Source organism: Astyanax mexicanus, chromosome 4, assembly GCF_023375975.1.
Source record: "Astyanax mexicanus isolate ESR-SI-001 chromosome 4, AstMex3_surface, whole genome shotgun sequence".
In the NCBI taxonomy this organism is placed as follows: domain Eukaryota; kingdom Metazoa; phylum Chordata; class Actinopteri; order Characiformes; family Acestrorhamphidae; genus Astyanax; species Astyanax mexicanus.
In genome coordinates, this window is record NC_064411.1 from 57779334 (window position 1) to 57793774 (window position 14441).

A 14441-nucleotide genomic window follows, 5' to 3' on the forward strand; every position below is an offset into this window, starting at 1 on the left:
TATTTAAATAGCTGAAAATATATATATTTTTGAATGTTAACATACATCATAACACAAAAACGTTATATATACACACGTTCATCCATATATACATGTATTTATTATGTTTAAAATATCCTAACTGCCGAGTGTTCAATACAAATAGGAGATACATTACTTTTAACCATTTAATCAGTGTTTATTAGTGTGGTAAGTACTATTATTTATCAATTTATTTAACAGAAACTTGTTTTTTTTGGCTTAGTGTTCACACTTTCTAGAGTGTTCTGTCTTTTTCCTGTGTGATTTTCTGAGGTAAAACACATTGCTACATAGCATTAGCATACATAACCACAAATATATATAGACAAAATTCGATTTTTTTATCGTATTATTCTTGTATAAATCGCTTAAATGATTGTTAGATTAAACGATTAATGAGGTACCGGCTAGTTAGCAACATAAACAGCGAGCTAAATGGCTAAATACGGGCCTTCTTCCTCAGGAGAAGCTAACTAGCTAACAGGCTAAAACTATGCTAAGCTAAGCTAAACTAAACTAAAACTATGCTAAGCTAACTAACGAAGTCTAGCACGACCGTTAGCTAGCTAGGTGTGTGTCTTCTCTCTTTTTTTGTTGTTGTTGTTTTAGTCATTTTTTAGTCACTTTTTTTAAATGTGGAGTTATAACATGATAGTTTCTAATATATCTCGTTTTTACACGTATTTAAGATATGTTTTAGCTATATAAACCGCTCTCTTGTTCGATTTTTTCCGTTCCACCTTAAATAGGGCGGCAGCTGCATTCTGGCGCCGCCGGCCGCCCGAGGCACCCGGCGGCGCCAGAATGCAGCTGCCGCCCTATTTAAGGTGGAACGGAAAAAATCGAACAACAAAAAACACACAAACAAAAGCCGATTTATATCATTTTTCACGCAAAAATACACAGAATTAACTGTTTAAAAACATGTTTAGACCCTTCAACGCCGTTTACTCACAATATTCCCGAGCAAGTGGTGCAGACGAAGGAGCCCACGGTCATGTTGGCGTAAGTGGGTCCTCTCTGGGCGCAGTCGAAGCAGCTCCGGTTGGGCGGCAGAGTCAGCATCTCCCGCAGCAGCTTCAGGTGCTGCTCCTCCTGCCGCCGCTTCGCAGCCATGGCCGGGCTAGGCTCCGGGTTGGGCTCCGGGGAGGGTGTAAGGACGGGGTAGGGGGGTAGGTCAGGCTTCTACAGCCCCGAACCAGGGGACACAACGCGGGGCAGAAGGGCTGGAGCCGCCAGGCACGGCCATAAACACGCTCTGCTTCTGCCCAGACTCCGAGGCCTTTAAGGGGCTCGCTGTGCTGCCTACTACAGGCCGGGAGTGAACGCAAGCAGCGGACATAAAAGTAGGGCTGGGTATCGTTTTAAAAAAATCGATACCGATACGATACTTTAAGTTTGATACCGGTACCCAAACGATACTTTTTTCGATATCTTTTTCTGAACTGTAACAAAAAAATAGAAAAAGCGAAAATTAGTAAAATACCCAAACAATATTTTTTTGATACCTTTTACTAAAATGTACCCAAAATACAAAAAGCAAAATTAGTAAACTAGTAAATTATCTAAACGATACATTTATCGATACCTTCCCGGCTGGCACACAAACGACCTTTAACGTTCAAATGTGGTTGAAATATGGTTAAAGTTGAAACAGCATTTAATATTAAACGGCTGTGCAAACATTAACATTTTAATGTTGAATCAGCACAATGTCCTCAACCTTCTGCCTTTTGAATCAACATTTTACATTTCATCACCATACAGTTCAAAAAACAGTCTGATGGAGGGATGAAAAAGTGGTTTTACTTCAATTTGCAGTAATTAAAAGTTTATTGTTAACACTGTTCACTATAGGATTTTCTAGTTTTAGTAAGCTATGGTTTAAACATGATTGATGATTTTTTTTTTATTTCTCCTAAATTGTAACCAAAACATACAAAAAGTGATAATTAGTAAAATACGCAAACGGTACTTTTTATACAAAAAGTACAATACAAAAAGTGAATATTAGTAAAAAGCGAGTTTGATACCAATACCCAAACGCTAATTTTTTGTCGAAACCTTTTTCTGAACTGTAATCAAAAAATACAAAAAGCGATAATTAGTAATCTCACTCTCATACTGTCACCATCAATCCATACCAGCAGTAGATATAAATATTACTTACAAAATGTATTGTCAATACTGTGTCTCTGCTATTGTGTTTTATACCTGGTAACCTAAGTTGTGTGGAACTAGAACTGGGGAATGGGCAGGTCAGTGGGCAGGATCAGAAATTAAAACACAAACTGACTTACTTTTTTAAGAGCCTTTCAAATGAACATTCATTTAGATAAGCAAATAATATACAGCACAACGACTTAAGAAAGGAAATGTTGTATTTTAAGACACATGATTTCAAAGTAACAAAATGTAAATTACCAATAGTGTCTTTTATATTATAAAGGTTTACATATATATCATTTTTTGACATACATAAAGCAGCATATTCCAGAAAAAAAACATTATTTAACTCAGTAAAAACAGTCCAAATAAAAACTGAATAATTCTTGGTTAAGGCGATTCTTGTCCACCAGTGGGCAGTGTTATTATTTCCTCTTTGCTTTCTTTACCGATTTGGAACCGGAGCCGGAGCTGGAACTTGACAGCGCGGTATCTGCAGACTGAACACAGAGTCAATACAAGTCAGTATTAGCAACAGTACAGAAAGTTTAAGAACATTTAGCCAACAGATTTCTTACTGTGGCTTAAAGACTGATATATGTAAATGAACTCTGTTCTCATTGGCTGCCCTGTATTGTAGCTAACAAAGAACCTGCTGTAGCTAAACTGCTGTAAAATGAATTTATGGGGTGGAGCTAAACCGCTATATGCTGGATTAATAGTAGGGGCTAAACTGCTGTATGCTGAATGGGTGGAGCTAAATTGCTGCATAGGCTGAATGGAAGGGGTGAAATTGCTGTAGGCTGAATGGGTGGGGCTAAACTACTATAGGAGGAATCGGTGGAGCTAAACTGCTGTAGGCTGAATTGGTGGGTGGAGCTAAACTGCTGTATGTTGAATGGGTGGGGCTAAACTGCTGTATGCTAAAGTAATGGGTGGAGCTAAACTGCTGGGCTAAACTGCTGGGGACTAAATGAGTGGGGCTAAATTGCTATAAACTGAATGGGTGGAGCTAAACTGCTGTAGGCTGAAATAATGGGTGGAGCTAAATTGCTGTAGACTAAATTAATGGGTGGAGCTAAGATACTGTAAGACGGATGGCTAAAGCTAAGCTGCTGAAGATGAATGGGTGGAGCTAAACTGAACTGCTATAGACTAAATGGGTGGAGCTAAACTGTTTTAAACTGAATAGGTGGGGTTAAGCTGCTGTAGGCTGCTGATGATTGGGTAAAGCAGTAAAGTATGTTTACGAATTTAAATACATGTGCTATAAATGTGTTATTTTGTCATTTTTAGTAATTATATAGTAATTAGTAATTAAAGTTTTAGTAATTATATTACCGGTCTCTTTCGTGTCACTCGAAAGAATTCCTCCATACGTGACTGTCTGGTTCTTCCTTCTTTCTTCGCCTCCTCCCTTTCTTTCCTCCGTTTGCTAAGAGTCTGACGATACTTCTCCATTCTTCCTCGAACCTTCTCCTCCCTAAGAGTAAACATCATAGAGCATCGTAGAGCATTATAGAGCGCCCCCTACGCTTCCTGTAGTGTATTACAGTCTGTCAGAATGAGTGTTATGGATCATATGAGCATTATAGAGCACCCCCTACACTTCCTGTAGTGTATTACAGTCTGTCAGAATGAGCGTGTTGTGGATCATATGAACATTATAGAGCATTATAGAGCACCCCCTACACTTCCTGTAGTGTATTACAGTCTGTCAGAATGAGCGTGTTGTGGATCATAGGAAACTTTATAGAGCATTATAGAGCGCCCCCTACGCTTCCTGTAGTGTATTACAGTCAGTCAGAATGAGTGTTGTGGATCATATGAACATTATAGAGCATTATACAGCGCCCCCTGCGCTTCCTGTAGTGTATTACAGTCTGTCAGAATGAGCGTGTTGTGGATCATATGAACATTATAGAGCATTATAGAGCGCCCCCTACGCTTTCTGTAGTGTATAACAGTCTGTCAGAATAAGCGTGTTGTGGATCATATGAACATTATAAAGCATTATAGAGTGCCCCCTACGCTTCCTGTAGTGTATTACAGTCTGTCAGAATGAGTGTGGATCATATGAACATTATAGATCATTATAGAGCACCCCCTACACTTCCTGTAGTGTATTACAGTCTGTCAGAATGAGTGTGGATCATATGAACATTATAGATCATTATAGAGCACCCCCTACACTTCCTGTAGTGTATTACAGTCTGTCAGAATGAGTGTGGATCATATGAACATTATAGATCATTATAGAGCACCCCCTACACTTCCTGTAGTGTATTACAGTCTGTCAGAATGAGTGTGTTATGGATCATATGAACATAATAGAGCATTATAGAGCGCCCCCTACGCTTCCTGTAGTGTATTACAGTCTGTCAGAATGAGTGTGTTATGGATCATATGAACATAATAGAGCATTATAGAGGGCCCCCTACGCTTCCTGTAGTGTATTACAGTCTGTCAGAATGAGCTTGCTGTGGATCATATGAACATTATAGAGCATTATAGAGCGCCGTCTACGCTTCCTGTAGTGTATTACAGTCTGTCAGAATGAGCGTGTTGTGGATCATATGAACATTATAGAGCATTATAGAGCGCCCCCTACAATACCTGTAGTGTATTACAGTCTGTCAGAATGAGTGTTGTGGATCATATGAACACTAAAGAGCATTATAGAGCGCCCCCTACGCTTCCTGTAGAGTATTACAGTCTGTCAGAATGAGAGTGTTGTGAATCATATGAACATTAAAGAGCATTATACAGCGCCCCCTACGCTTCCTGTAGTGTATTACAGTCTGTCAGAATGAGCGTGTTGTGGATCATATGAACATTATAGAGCATTATAGAGCGCCCCCTACGCTTCCTGTAGTGTATTACAGTCTGTCAGAATAAGCGTGTTGTGGATCATATGAACATTATAAAGCATTATAGAGCGCCCCCTACGCTTCCTGTAGTGTATTACAGTCTGTCAGAATGAGTGTGTGGATCATATGAACATTATAGATCATTATAGAGCACCCCCTACACTTCCTGTAGTGTATTACAGTCTGTCAGAATGAGCGTGTTGTGGATCATATGAACATTATAGAGCATTATAGAGCGCCCCCTACGCTTCCTGTAGTGTATTACAGTCTGTCAGAATAAGCGTGTTGTGGATAATATGATCATTATAGAGCATTATAGAGCGCCCCCTACGCTACCTGTAGTGTATTACAGTCTGTCAGAATGAGTGTTGTGGATCATATGAACATTATAGAGCATTATAGAGCGCCCCCTACGCTTCCTGTAGTGTATTACAGTCTGTCAGAATGAGCGTGTTGTGGATCATATGAACATTATAGAGCATTATAGAGCGCCCCCTACGCTTCCTGTAGTGTATTACAGTCTGTCAGAATAAGCGTGTTGTGGATCATATGAACATTATAAAGCATTATAGAGCGCCCCCTACGCTTCCTGTAGTGTATTACAGTCTGTCAGAATGAGTGTGTGGATCGTATGAACATTATAGAGCATTATAGAGCGCCCCCTACACTTCCTGTAGTGTATTACAGTCTGTCAGAATGAGTGTGTGGATCATATGAACATTACAGTATATTATAAAGGTTTTATTATGTCTTATAATAAGAAAAATAATTTACTTTAAGTTTTTCTCCACACACAGGAACTTCACCAGGCCTTCCTCATCTGGATCACTCCAGGCCAGATCAGGGGTATCAGCCTGAGGTGGCTCCAAAAACAGCCTGCGGGCAGCCTGGTACTGCCAGGCTAAAGGAACCGGGTGAGTCTGTGGAGAGTGTGGGCGTTTAGACGGCTGTTTTAGTCATATTATCGTACGGTTATATATCATAAAACAATCAGTGTAGTTCAGGTACCTTTTTGTTGACGTTCTGCTTCACATGCTCTATGGTTCTGTGCTGTTGGATCAGCTTCAGGGCTCGGCTTGGACCCAGTCCTGTTATCTTATCACAGTAATCACAGCCCAGTAATATACACAGATCTACAAACTGAACACACAACATACACAGTAACATTATTACTTGTTTCCACATAAATAATAATCCACATATACTATTAACAGTTCTTAAAGCTCTCATTTTATCGTTTTTTCATTTATTTAAAAATGTTTAGTTGTGTCTCTAGTATGAATAAATGCTATGTGAGCTTCAGTAATGCGGTATAACTCTGCTTTAGTCCTGTGGAGGAGTGGGAGAAAAACAACTTTGGCTCTTGCTTATTAATATTTATAGATGCAAACATATTGCCTCTGATTGGCTAACAGCACGGAGACACCCTGAGGCAAGGAGACGGACAACCGTTAGAAATGTTTTAAAATAAAGACATTTTTACACTAATAACAGTCTTTACAATGATATATTACTTTATAACATGTGTAATAATGCTTTTCTGCTAAGTGCAGTTCAGCCCCTGATCTAGTCTTAGAGTCTCTGTAAAAAACCAAATCCACCGGAGATCCTATTTAAACCTATAGTTACACACAGAGGTGGGTAGAGTCCAGGTCCAGAAAGCAAAAATCCACCCCAGAGTTTTGTTGGGTGAGCCGTAGCAGAGCCGCCCAGGCAGTTGGAACAAACAAAACCCTGGGATAGATTTTTACTTTTAACTAGTGTAAACAGAACTGATCTAAACTGTTGTAAACACACACCTACCTATCTCACTAGTAATTGGCTGCTGTTGTTCCTCCATAGACTAATTCTAATCATTTGTTTCTTAGCTCTGAATTACTGGGTAAAGTATATAAACACTGATGTGTTATTCGCACAAATAACACAGGAATGAACCGCATGCTGTTTCTAGCGGTTAGTTATCTCCTATCTGACGAGACAGCGTCGCCGCCCGGCTTCAGCTCTGCCTGTGGGCGGTCCCGAGCCGAGGTGGGTGGGGCCATGAATACTAATTCACGGGTTGATGTAGGCACGGTGCTTATTTATTGAATAGAGGTTGAGGAACAGTTTCATGTGTAGCATCATAAACAACTCTACTGTACTGTATTTCACAAAGAACACGAAAAAGTGGATTTTAGCGGAAGGAGACCTTTAAGATAATAATAAATAATACATACAATAAATACAACCCAAACACCATTACCACACACTGTGACTGACCTCTTCCTGTGTGAGCTGCAAAGTTTCCAGTAGTTTTGGTAAGGAGTATTCTGTGACCTCACTGAAAAATCAGAACAATTTTCAAATTATTTAATGTGAGTCAGAACAGACGCATGTTGCAAATGCATAACAATGGTTTAAAAGGTGTACTCCTCTTTTAATTTGACTTTTATAAGCTTTATTCTTAAATAAATACTGTTTACAATACAGGAAGTGAGGGAGAGAGCCGTCAGAGAGAGCTGACATATGGCAGGTTTAAGTTCATTTTTTAATCTACTGACATAAATTACACTAAACAAAGTATTCACCATTACTTAACACACTTTATCAGTTTACTCAGTTTATTACCTTTTCACAAACCTTCTGTTTTCAAGCTGAGAGATACAAAGCTGTACAGGACTAGCATAGTGAAGTTAGTCAAGGTAATGTAGCCTTAACGTATTCTTTCTCTATATACATTCCAAGTTATCTAGCTACATATGACTAGAGAAGCACTGCTGAGGAAAATGTATGATTAGACTAGCATTGCCTTAGTTGAATGTATGATTAGAATATCACTACTGAGGTAAATGTATGATTAGAATAGGAATGTTAAGGTAAATCTATGCTTAGAATCGCAATGCTGATGTAAATGTATGATTAGAATATCACTGCTGAGGTAAGTTTATGATTAGGATAGCACTGCTGATGTAAATGTATAATTAGAATAGCATTGCTGATGTAAATGTATAATTAGAATAGCATTGCTGATGTAAATGTATAATTAGAATAGCATTGCTAATGTAAATATATAATTAGAATAAATCTGCTGATGTAAATGTATGATTAGAATAGCGCTACTGAGGTAAATGTATGATTAAAATAGCATTGCTATTGTAAATTTATGATTGGAATAACACTGCTGAGGTAAATATATGATTAGAATAGCAGTGCTGATGTAAATGTTTGAATGGAATAGCACTGCTGAGGTAAATGTACGTTTAGAATAGTACTTCTGTACTGCTCTATGATTAGAATGGCACTGCTGATGTACGTTTATGATTATGATACCATAGATGGACAGATAGTAGACTGTATTAATGGTTGTACTGGTTGTTCACCTGTCTCTCTTGGCGTTGAGCTGGCGTAGAAGGGTGGTACCTCCGAACGCCAGCGTGTCCATGTCCTCAGAGGCCACAGCGTCCACCACCCCACCTCTGACCAGGTGAGCACACAGCGCCTCACCATCTGCAGGAGCCTGACCAATCAGAGAGCACAGAGACTATAATACAGTACTATAATACAGGAGAAATTTAGTTATAGATAAGAAATAAATGTGTAGTTACCATGATAAAGGGCATTCCCATCAGCTGCACGAGACGGAGGAATTCCTGGGTTTTGGTGGACACTAGAATTGAAAAAATATTTGAACACACAGAATCTATATATATATATATATATATATATATATATATACGTATATATATATATAAAATATCTGGTGTTGCTCTTCTTACCGGTGTTGGAGCGATAGGAGCTGTTCCAGCCGGCGCTCTGAGCTCTTTTCTCCAGCTAACACAACACAAACTACGCGTTACTGCAAAATTAAAAAGGACTTCTCGATTTAACTTTAAAAAATCTGATTCTCACCACAGCTCTCTTCTGATTGGGCGGCTTCCCGTCAAACACGAAGACCGGCTTGATGTCATGTTCAAGGAAAGTAAGGGTGCGGTAGAACAGGCCGAGTAGAGGACTGTGAAGAAAACTGAATTATTAGGACTAAAGTAAATGTGTATATACAGGGGTTGGACAATGAAACTGAAACACCTGTCATCATTTTAGTGTGGGATTTTAGGTTTCATGTCTAAATTGGAGCAGCCTGGTGTTCAATCTTCATTAATTGCACATTGCACCAGTAAGAGCAGAGTGTGAAGGTTCAATTAGCAGGGTAAGAGCACAGTTCTGCTCTAAATATTACAATGCACACAACATTATGGGTGACATACCAGAGTTCAAAAGAGGACAAATTGTTGGTGCACGTCTTGCTGGAGCATCTGTGACCAAGACAGCAAGTCTTTGTGATGCATCAAGAGCCACGGTATCCAGGGTAATGTCAGCATACCACCAAGAAGAACTAACCACATCCAACAGGATTAACTGTGGACGCTGTAAGAGGAAGCTGTCTGAAAGGGATGTTCGGGTGCTAACCCGGATTGTATCCAAAAAACATAAAACCACGTCTGATCAAATCACGCAGAATTCAATGTTCACCTCAACTCTCCTGTTTCCACCAGAACTGTCCGTCACCACAATCAATTACTGTGCTCTAAAACCAGGTGTTTCAGTTTCATTATCCAACTCCTGTATCTGTATAACTGCTTTAGAACCACTTATATTAATAATTAATAAATAATGTATGAATTTGTAGTATGTTAAGAATACATTCCATATTACAACCCAGAAACTTTCATTATTATTATTATTATGCTAAAAGAATTTGCCCCAGCTTTCTACGAGACTGTACAAGTAAAAATGACTATTATACATATTTAATGTAAAATCGATGTTCACAAATGTCAGAGATCAACATTGTTTCAATGCATTAGAGATGGAAAAATTAACGTTGATTCAACGTCCCTTTGATTTCTGGGTATGCTAGTAATTCATATATAAACCATGTATTAACATACCAGTCCTGCATACATTTTTATAAACCTTTCCTAACCTTTAAAAATGCTTTTATTGTGGTAATTTCTGCCTCTGCAGCTCCTCTCAGGTTCAACTGTGCTATGGGCGAGGATGATGTTTCCGCCCGTAAACCCATCCATCATCCAGGGGGGAGTCTAAAATCAGGGTGGGTTGTTACCCTTTAAATAACATAGAGAACATTTCTATTGATTTTAGGTCTTGCTGATCAATAAGCTTGGTCAGGTTTGGGCAGAAAAATATACCTTACCATCGGGTCAACCATCTTAACCACCCTATCCACCTTAACAACCATATCCACCTTAACCACCTGAACCTGTCCATGCTTTTCGCTCAGTCATGATATAATAACATTATGGGATTCAGGGTTCTCTCACCTGTATGGCAGACCGGGCACAGCTGAGCGAAACTGGTTCACAACAATGGAAGTATCGAGAGCGATAACCTTTCCTACAACACAAAAAACACATAAAAAACAGATATTAAATATATAGTTAAATAATGATCTACATCATATATCAGCATTTCAGCACAATCAGAACCCTCATTCAGAAATACTGGGAAATGTATTAACTAGATAGATTTAAAGAGTTAGAAATAGCTAAATAGCTATGCTGTTAATTCTGCCTTAACTGGGGCAGTTCTGATGAGTGCCAGTTTTATCATTATAATGTTTCGGATAAGAGAGCACTTAAAAATGATGATTTTCTTTGATTTTAACAAATTGAAAACCTCTGGAATATAATCAAGAGGAAGATGGATGATCACAAACCATCAAACCACCAAACTGAACTGCTTGAATTTTTGCACCAGGAGTAAAGCAGCATAAAGTTATCCAAAAGCAGTGTGTAAGACTGGTGGAGGAGAACATGATGCCAAGATGCATGAAAAAAAACCTGTGATTAAAAACCAGGGTTATTCCACCAAATATTGATTATTTCTGAACTCTTAAAACTTTATGAATATGAACTTGTTTTCTTTGCATTATTTGAGGTCTGAAAGCTCTGCATCTTTTTTGTTATTTCAGTAATTTCTCATTTTCTGTAAATAAATGCTCTAAATGAGAATATTTTTATTTGGAATTTGGGAGAAATGTTGTCTGTAGTTTATAGAATAAAACAACATTGTTCATTTTACTCAAACATAAACCTATAAATAGCAAAATCAGAGAAACTGATTTTATTGAGGGAATGAGAAAAGAGGAAAAACATGTTAAAACAGGACAAATCCAATCAGTGAAAACAATATTGTGAAAACAATATCCAGTATAAAAGCACAGAAATAATAGACGGAAAAATAAATGTATAAAACTAAATAAAATGACCCAACAAAAAAATTAGTATTTCATTTTTCTTCCTACTGCTTACTTCGTCCTTCGCATATTTTTTCTTTTTCCAACTTAATTATTATTATTTAGCTAGGCTAAGCTATGCTGAGCTATGCTATGCTAAGTGCAATCTGTCTGTTTTAACTGTATTTATCAGGTGTTACCGGTGTAATCTCCGATTTCCTTGTGAGAAATAGAACCAGGAGCTTCACTCCGAATTAAATCTGCCAGTTTAGTGATTCCCATTCTAAAAGATTCGATTTAAAATGCTATAATTAAATAAAGCTAAAAACAAAACAAAACAAACAAAGCTAAAGTCTACTTCATGTTCGAACTTCCTGTTCCACCTTAAATGTTTCAGCCAGCAGTGGCGTTCTGGCGCCAGCTGCTGCACCATTTAAGGTGGAACGGAGAGTTCCAAAAAAACATATATCATAATTTAACTGTATTTATCGGGTGTTACCGGTATAATCTCCGATTTCCTTGTGAGAAACAGAACTACGAGCTTCATTCCGAATTAAATCTGCCAGTTTTGTGATTCCCATTCTAAAAGATTCGATTTATTAAGTACATTGATAGCTAAGCGCTAAGACTTTTATTTTAAGACCTTTATTTTGTCAGGAAGCCGCAGCGCAGCCTCCCGTTCACCCCGTTTCCAGGGCAACTGCTCGTTTGCTCATTAACCCGTTGCTTCCCGGTATGAATTCAGTTAAGCGGTCCCAGTTCTGATGTTCTGATTGGTGTTTTGCTGGAGTTTAACTTTAAATATAACTTTACAGCAATTTTATTGTGGCTTAGAATATATATATATATATATATATATATATATATATATATATATATATATATATATATATATATATATATATATTCAATAACATATATATATATATATATATATATATATTATTGTGTAGAGTTCTGAGCCACATATATGTATGTGGCTCAGAACTCTACACAATTCTACATTTGGAAGAAAAAATAAATATATATATCATATTAAAGGGTATATATTAAGGGGACACTCTTGCTCTTCTATCCTTTCCTGGGACGGTCCTGATGAGTACCAGTTTCACCATTTTACCGATTTTTATGTGTTTTTTTTTGCGATGACTGCACTTGAGGATACTTTCTTGGAAAATTCTTGAAATTCTTTTTTTCGGATTGACTGACCTTCACTGTTCTTTATTTAGTTGAGTAGTTGTTGCTTCTCATAATCTGGATTAGAACATTACTGAAATATTCACTATTCACTGTATACCTGTAACTCTACCTCTTCACTACTTTACTTTAACTGATGCTCTCAAACACTTTATTAAGAGACAAGAAATTCAAGTAATTAACTTTGATGAGTTCAGCACAGCTGTTAACTGAAAGTCTAAATTCCAGGAGACTCTACCTCATAAAACTGACTGAGAAAATCCAGCAGAGATGTTCAAAACTCATCATCTAAACAAGAGGAGATACTTTTTTTTAGTTAAGTAAGCTTTTAATAGTTTAATAAATAATTGCATATGTTGTTTCTTCATAGTTTTCATTAATACTCATTAAAGGTGCGCCCAAACTTTTGTATATCATTACTTAGCTAACTAAATTGGGTTAATCAATGATTTAGCACTGTTTAATTGTTTTAAACAATTGTATTTAAGTCATTCTTTCTAGAGTTAAAATAAAGCTATAAAAAGAAAGCAAATGCTCAAGTCATGTTGGAAATCTCTGTTTAAAAAAATTCCAGGTGACTCTACCTCATAAAGATAAAGCTTAATTCTGTATTTATATGTTTTAATAATGATAATCTAAAGTATAAAACATATTCTGGTTTGTTTAACAGTTTTAAGTTCACTAAATAATTCAGCATGTGTTCCTGTATAACTTTACTAAATAGGATTCAATGAGACTTTATTCTCATTTACATCACATGTAAAGATTAAATATAATAGTATAATAGAATAAAATATAATAGAATAAAATAAAATAGAATAAAATAGGTAGTTTTTCTTCATAGTTTGAATGAGTTTAGTAATAATCTACAATGCAGAACATTTTAAAATAATGCAAAACACTGAATTTAAGGTGTCTACCTTATATATAACGGCCCTGTTGCTGGAAATGAATGGGTTAAGGAAAAATCGCGTTTCGTAAATCCAGGACATGTCCCTGCCCGGCTGCCGTTAAGCGTGCAGCTTCTGAAGGTGGAGCTGCAGAGATGTAAACTCGAGCGGTTTCGCGGGTTATTAATAATAATGTATGTATTATTATAGATAATAAACTGCGTTTTTAGGCTGGTTTGGGTGTTTTTGGGCGGGTCAGGATGGAGGGGCTGGAGATGTCCGCGATGATTCCTGCTCTACAGGAGTTAGCGAGGTGTGTTTATCAGTTTTATAGAGTTTTTATTTAATTTTAAATATAAAACAAGATGTGTAGAATATTTTAAAGCCATATACTTACACAGTTACTGTTTATATCATTAAATAAAGCTACAAAAACAAAGCTGTAACTCACTTTAATATTGGAACTCGCCGTTCCACCTTAAATGGGGCAGTAGTTGCGTTCAGGCGCCAGAATACTGAAGCACTTTTATCTCCCAGCTTAATAAATAGTGTTTTAAAGGATATTATTCTCATTTATTTCATTATTTAGCTTACTAAGTTAAATTAATCAGTGTTTATGGCTGTTTAATTGCTTTAAACAATAATGTTTAAGCCATTTCTTCTACAATTAAATAAAACTACAAAACGAAGCTAAATTTCACTTAATATTAGAACTCTCCCTTCCACCTTAAGTAGTGCAGCTGTTGCATTCTGTGCTATTTAAGGTGAATAAGTTATATAATGTTTTATCATTTTAGAATACATCAGTTTAATAATTACATCTAATTTTAGCTTATTACTTAGCTTACTAAGTTAAGTTAATCAGTGTTTTCTGGCTGGTTGTTTGTTTTAAACACTTATATTTAAGCTATTCTTTCTATAATTAAATAAAACTACAAAAACAAATCTCCGTTCCACCTTAAGTAGTGCAGCAGTTGCATTCAGTGTTGCAACCAAGTTTAATACAAGCTTGTTGGAACTCTCCATTCCACCTTAATCCAGAAAGCACTGTTGTACTAGTTA

General features: G+C 37.0%; 3 protein-coding genes and 1 long non-coding RNA gene across 8 annotated transcripts in view; 1 reads left to right on the plus strand and 3 right to left on the minus strand.

The window, feature by feature from the left end:
• Window positions 1–1323, minus strand: part of agfg1b (ArfGAP with FG repeats 1b) — a 32093-nt gene extending 30770 nt beyond the window's left edge. Inside the window, exon 1 of one of the 2 annotated variants that reach the window (XM_022668311.2) lies at window positions 977–1323. In XM_022668311.2, coding sequence (XP_022524032.1) covers window positions 977–1137 — 161 coding nt within the window. In that variant the 5' untranslated portion in view covers window positions 1138–1323. The remainder of the gene's footprint in view (window positions 1–976) is intronic. The other variant, XM_022668310.2, reaches the window with a different exon arrangement.
• The window catches only part of LOC125801081 (uncharacterized), a 156342-nt gene that overhangs the window by 33355 nt on the left and 108546 nt on the right, over window positions 1–14441 (minus strand). The window lies entirely within an intron of this gene.
• Window positions 2385–11926, minus strand: zgc:110269 (probable flap endonuclease 1 homolog). Of its 2 annotated transcripts, none has more exons than XM_049476763.1 (11): window positions 11792–11926; window positions 10379–10451; window positions 8946–9048; window positions 8813–8867; window positions 8642–8703; window positions 8417–8553; window positions 7317–7377; window positions 6066–6197; window positions 5832–5977; window positions 3529–3670; window positions 2385–2687 (listed from the first exon to the last, which is right to left on the minus strand). In XM_049476763.1, exons 1-11 carry the CDS (start codon window positions 11871–11873, stop codon window positions 2613–2615), a joined length of 1068 nt encoding a protein of 355 aa, XP_049332720.1. In that variant the 5' UTR covers window positions 11874–11926; the 3' UTR covers window positions 2385–2612. The 2 variants fall into 2 exon arrangements, with proteins under 2 accessions (XP_049332720.1, XP_049332719.1); XM_049476762.1 differs by lacking the exon at window positions 11792–11926 and adding an exon at window positions 11493–11686.
• atr (ATR serine/threonine kinase) overlaps window positions 8426–14441 on the plus strand; it is a 66858-nt gene continuing 60842 nt past the window's right edge. The window contains exon 1 of one of the 3 annotated variants that reach the window (XM_049476722.1): window positions 8426–8520. In XM_049476722.1, coding sequence (XP_049332679.1) covers window positions 8477–8520 — 44 coding nt within the window. In that variant the 5' untranslated portion in view covers window positions 8426–8476. Of the gene's footprint in view, window positions 8521–10069; window positions 10150–13496; window positions 13693–14441 lie in introns of those variants that run through there. The other 2 variants (XM_049476723.1, XM_049476724.1) reach the window with 2 other exon arrangements.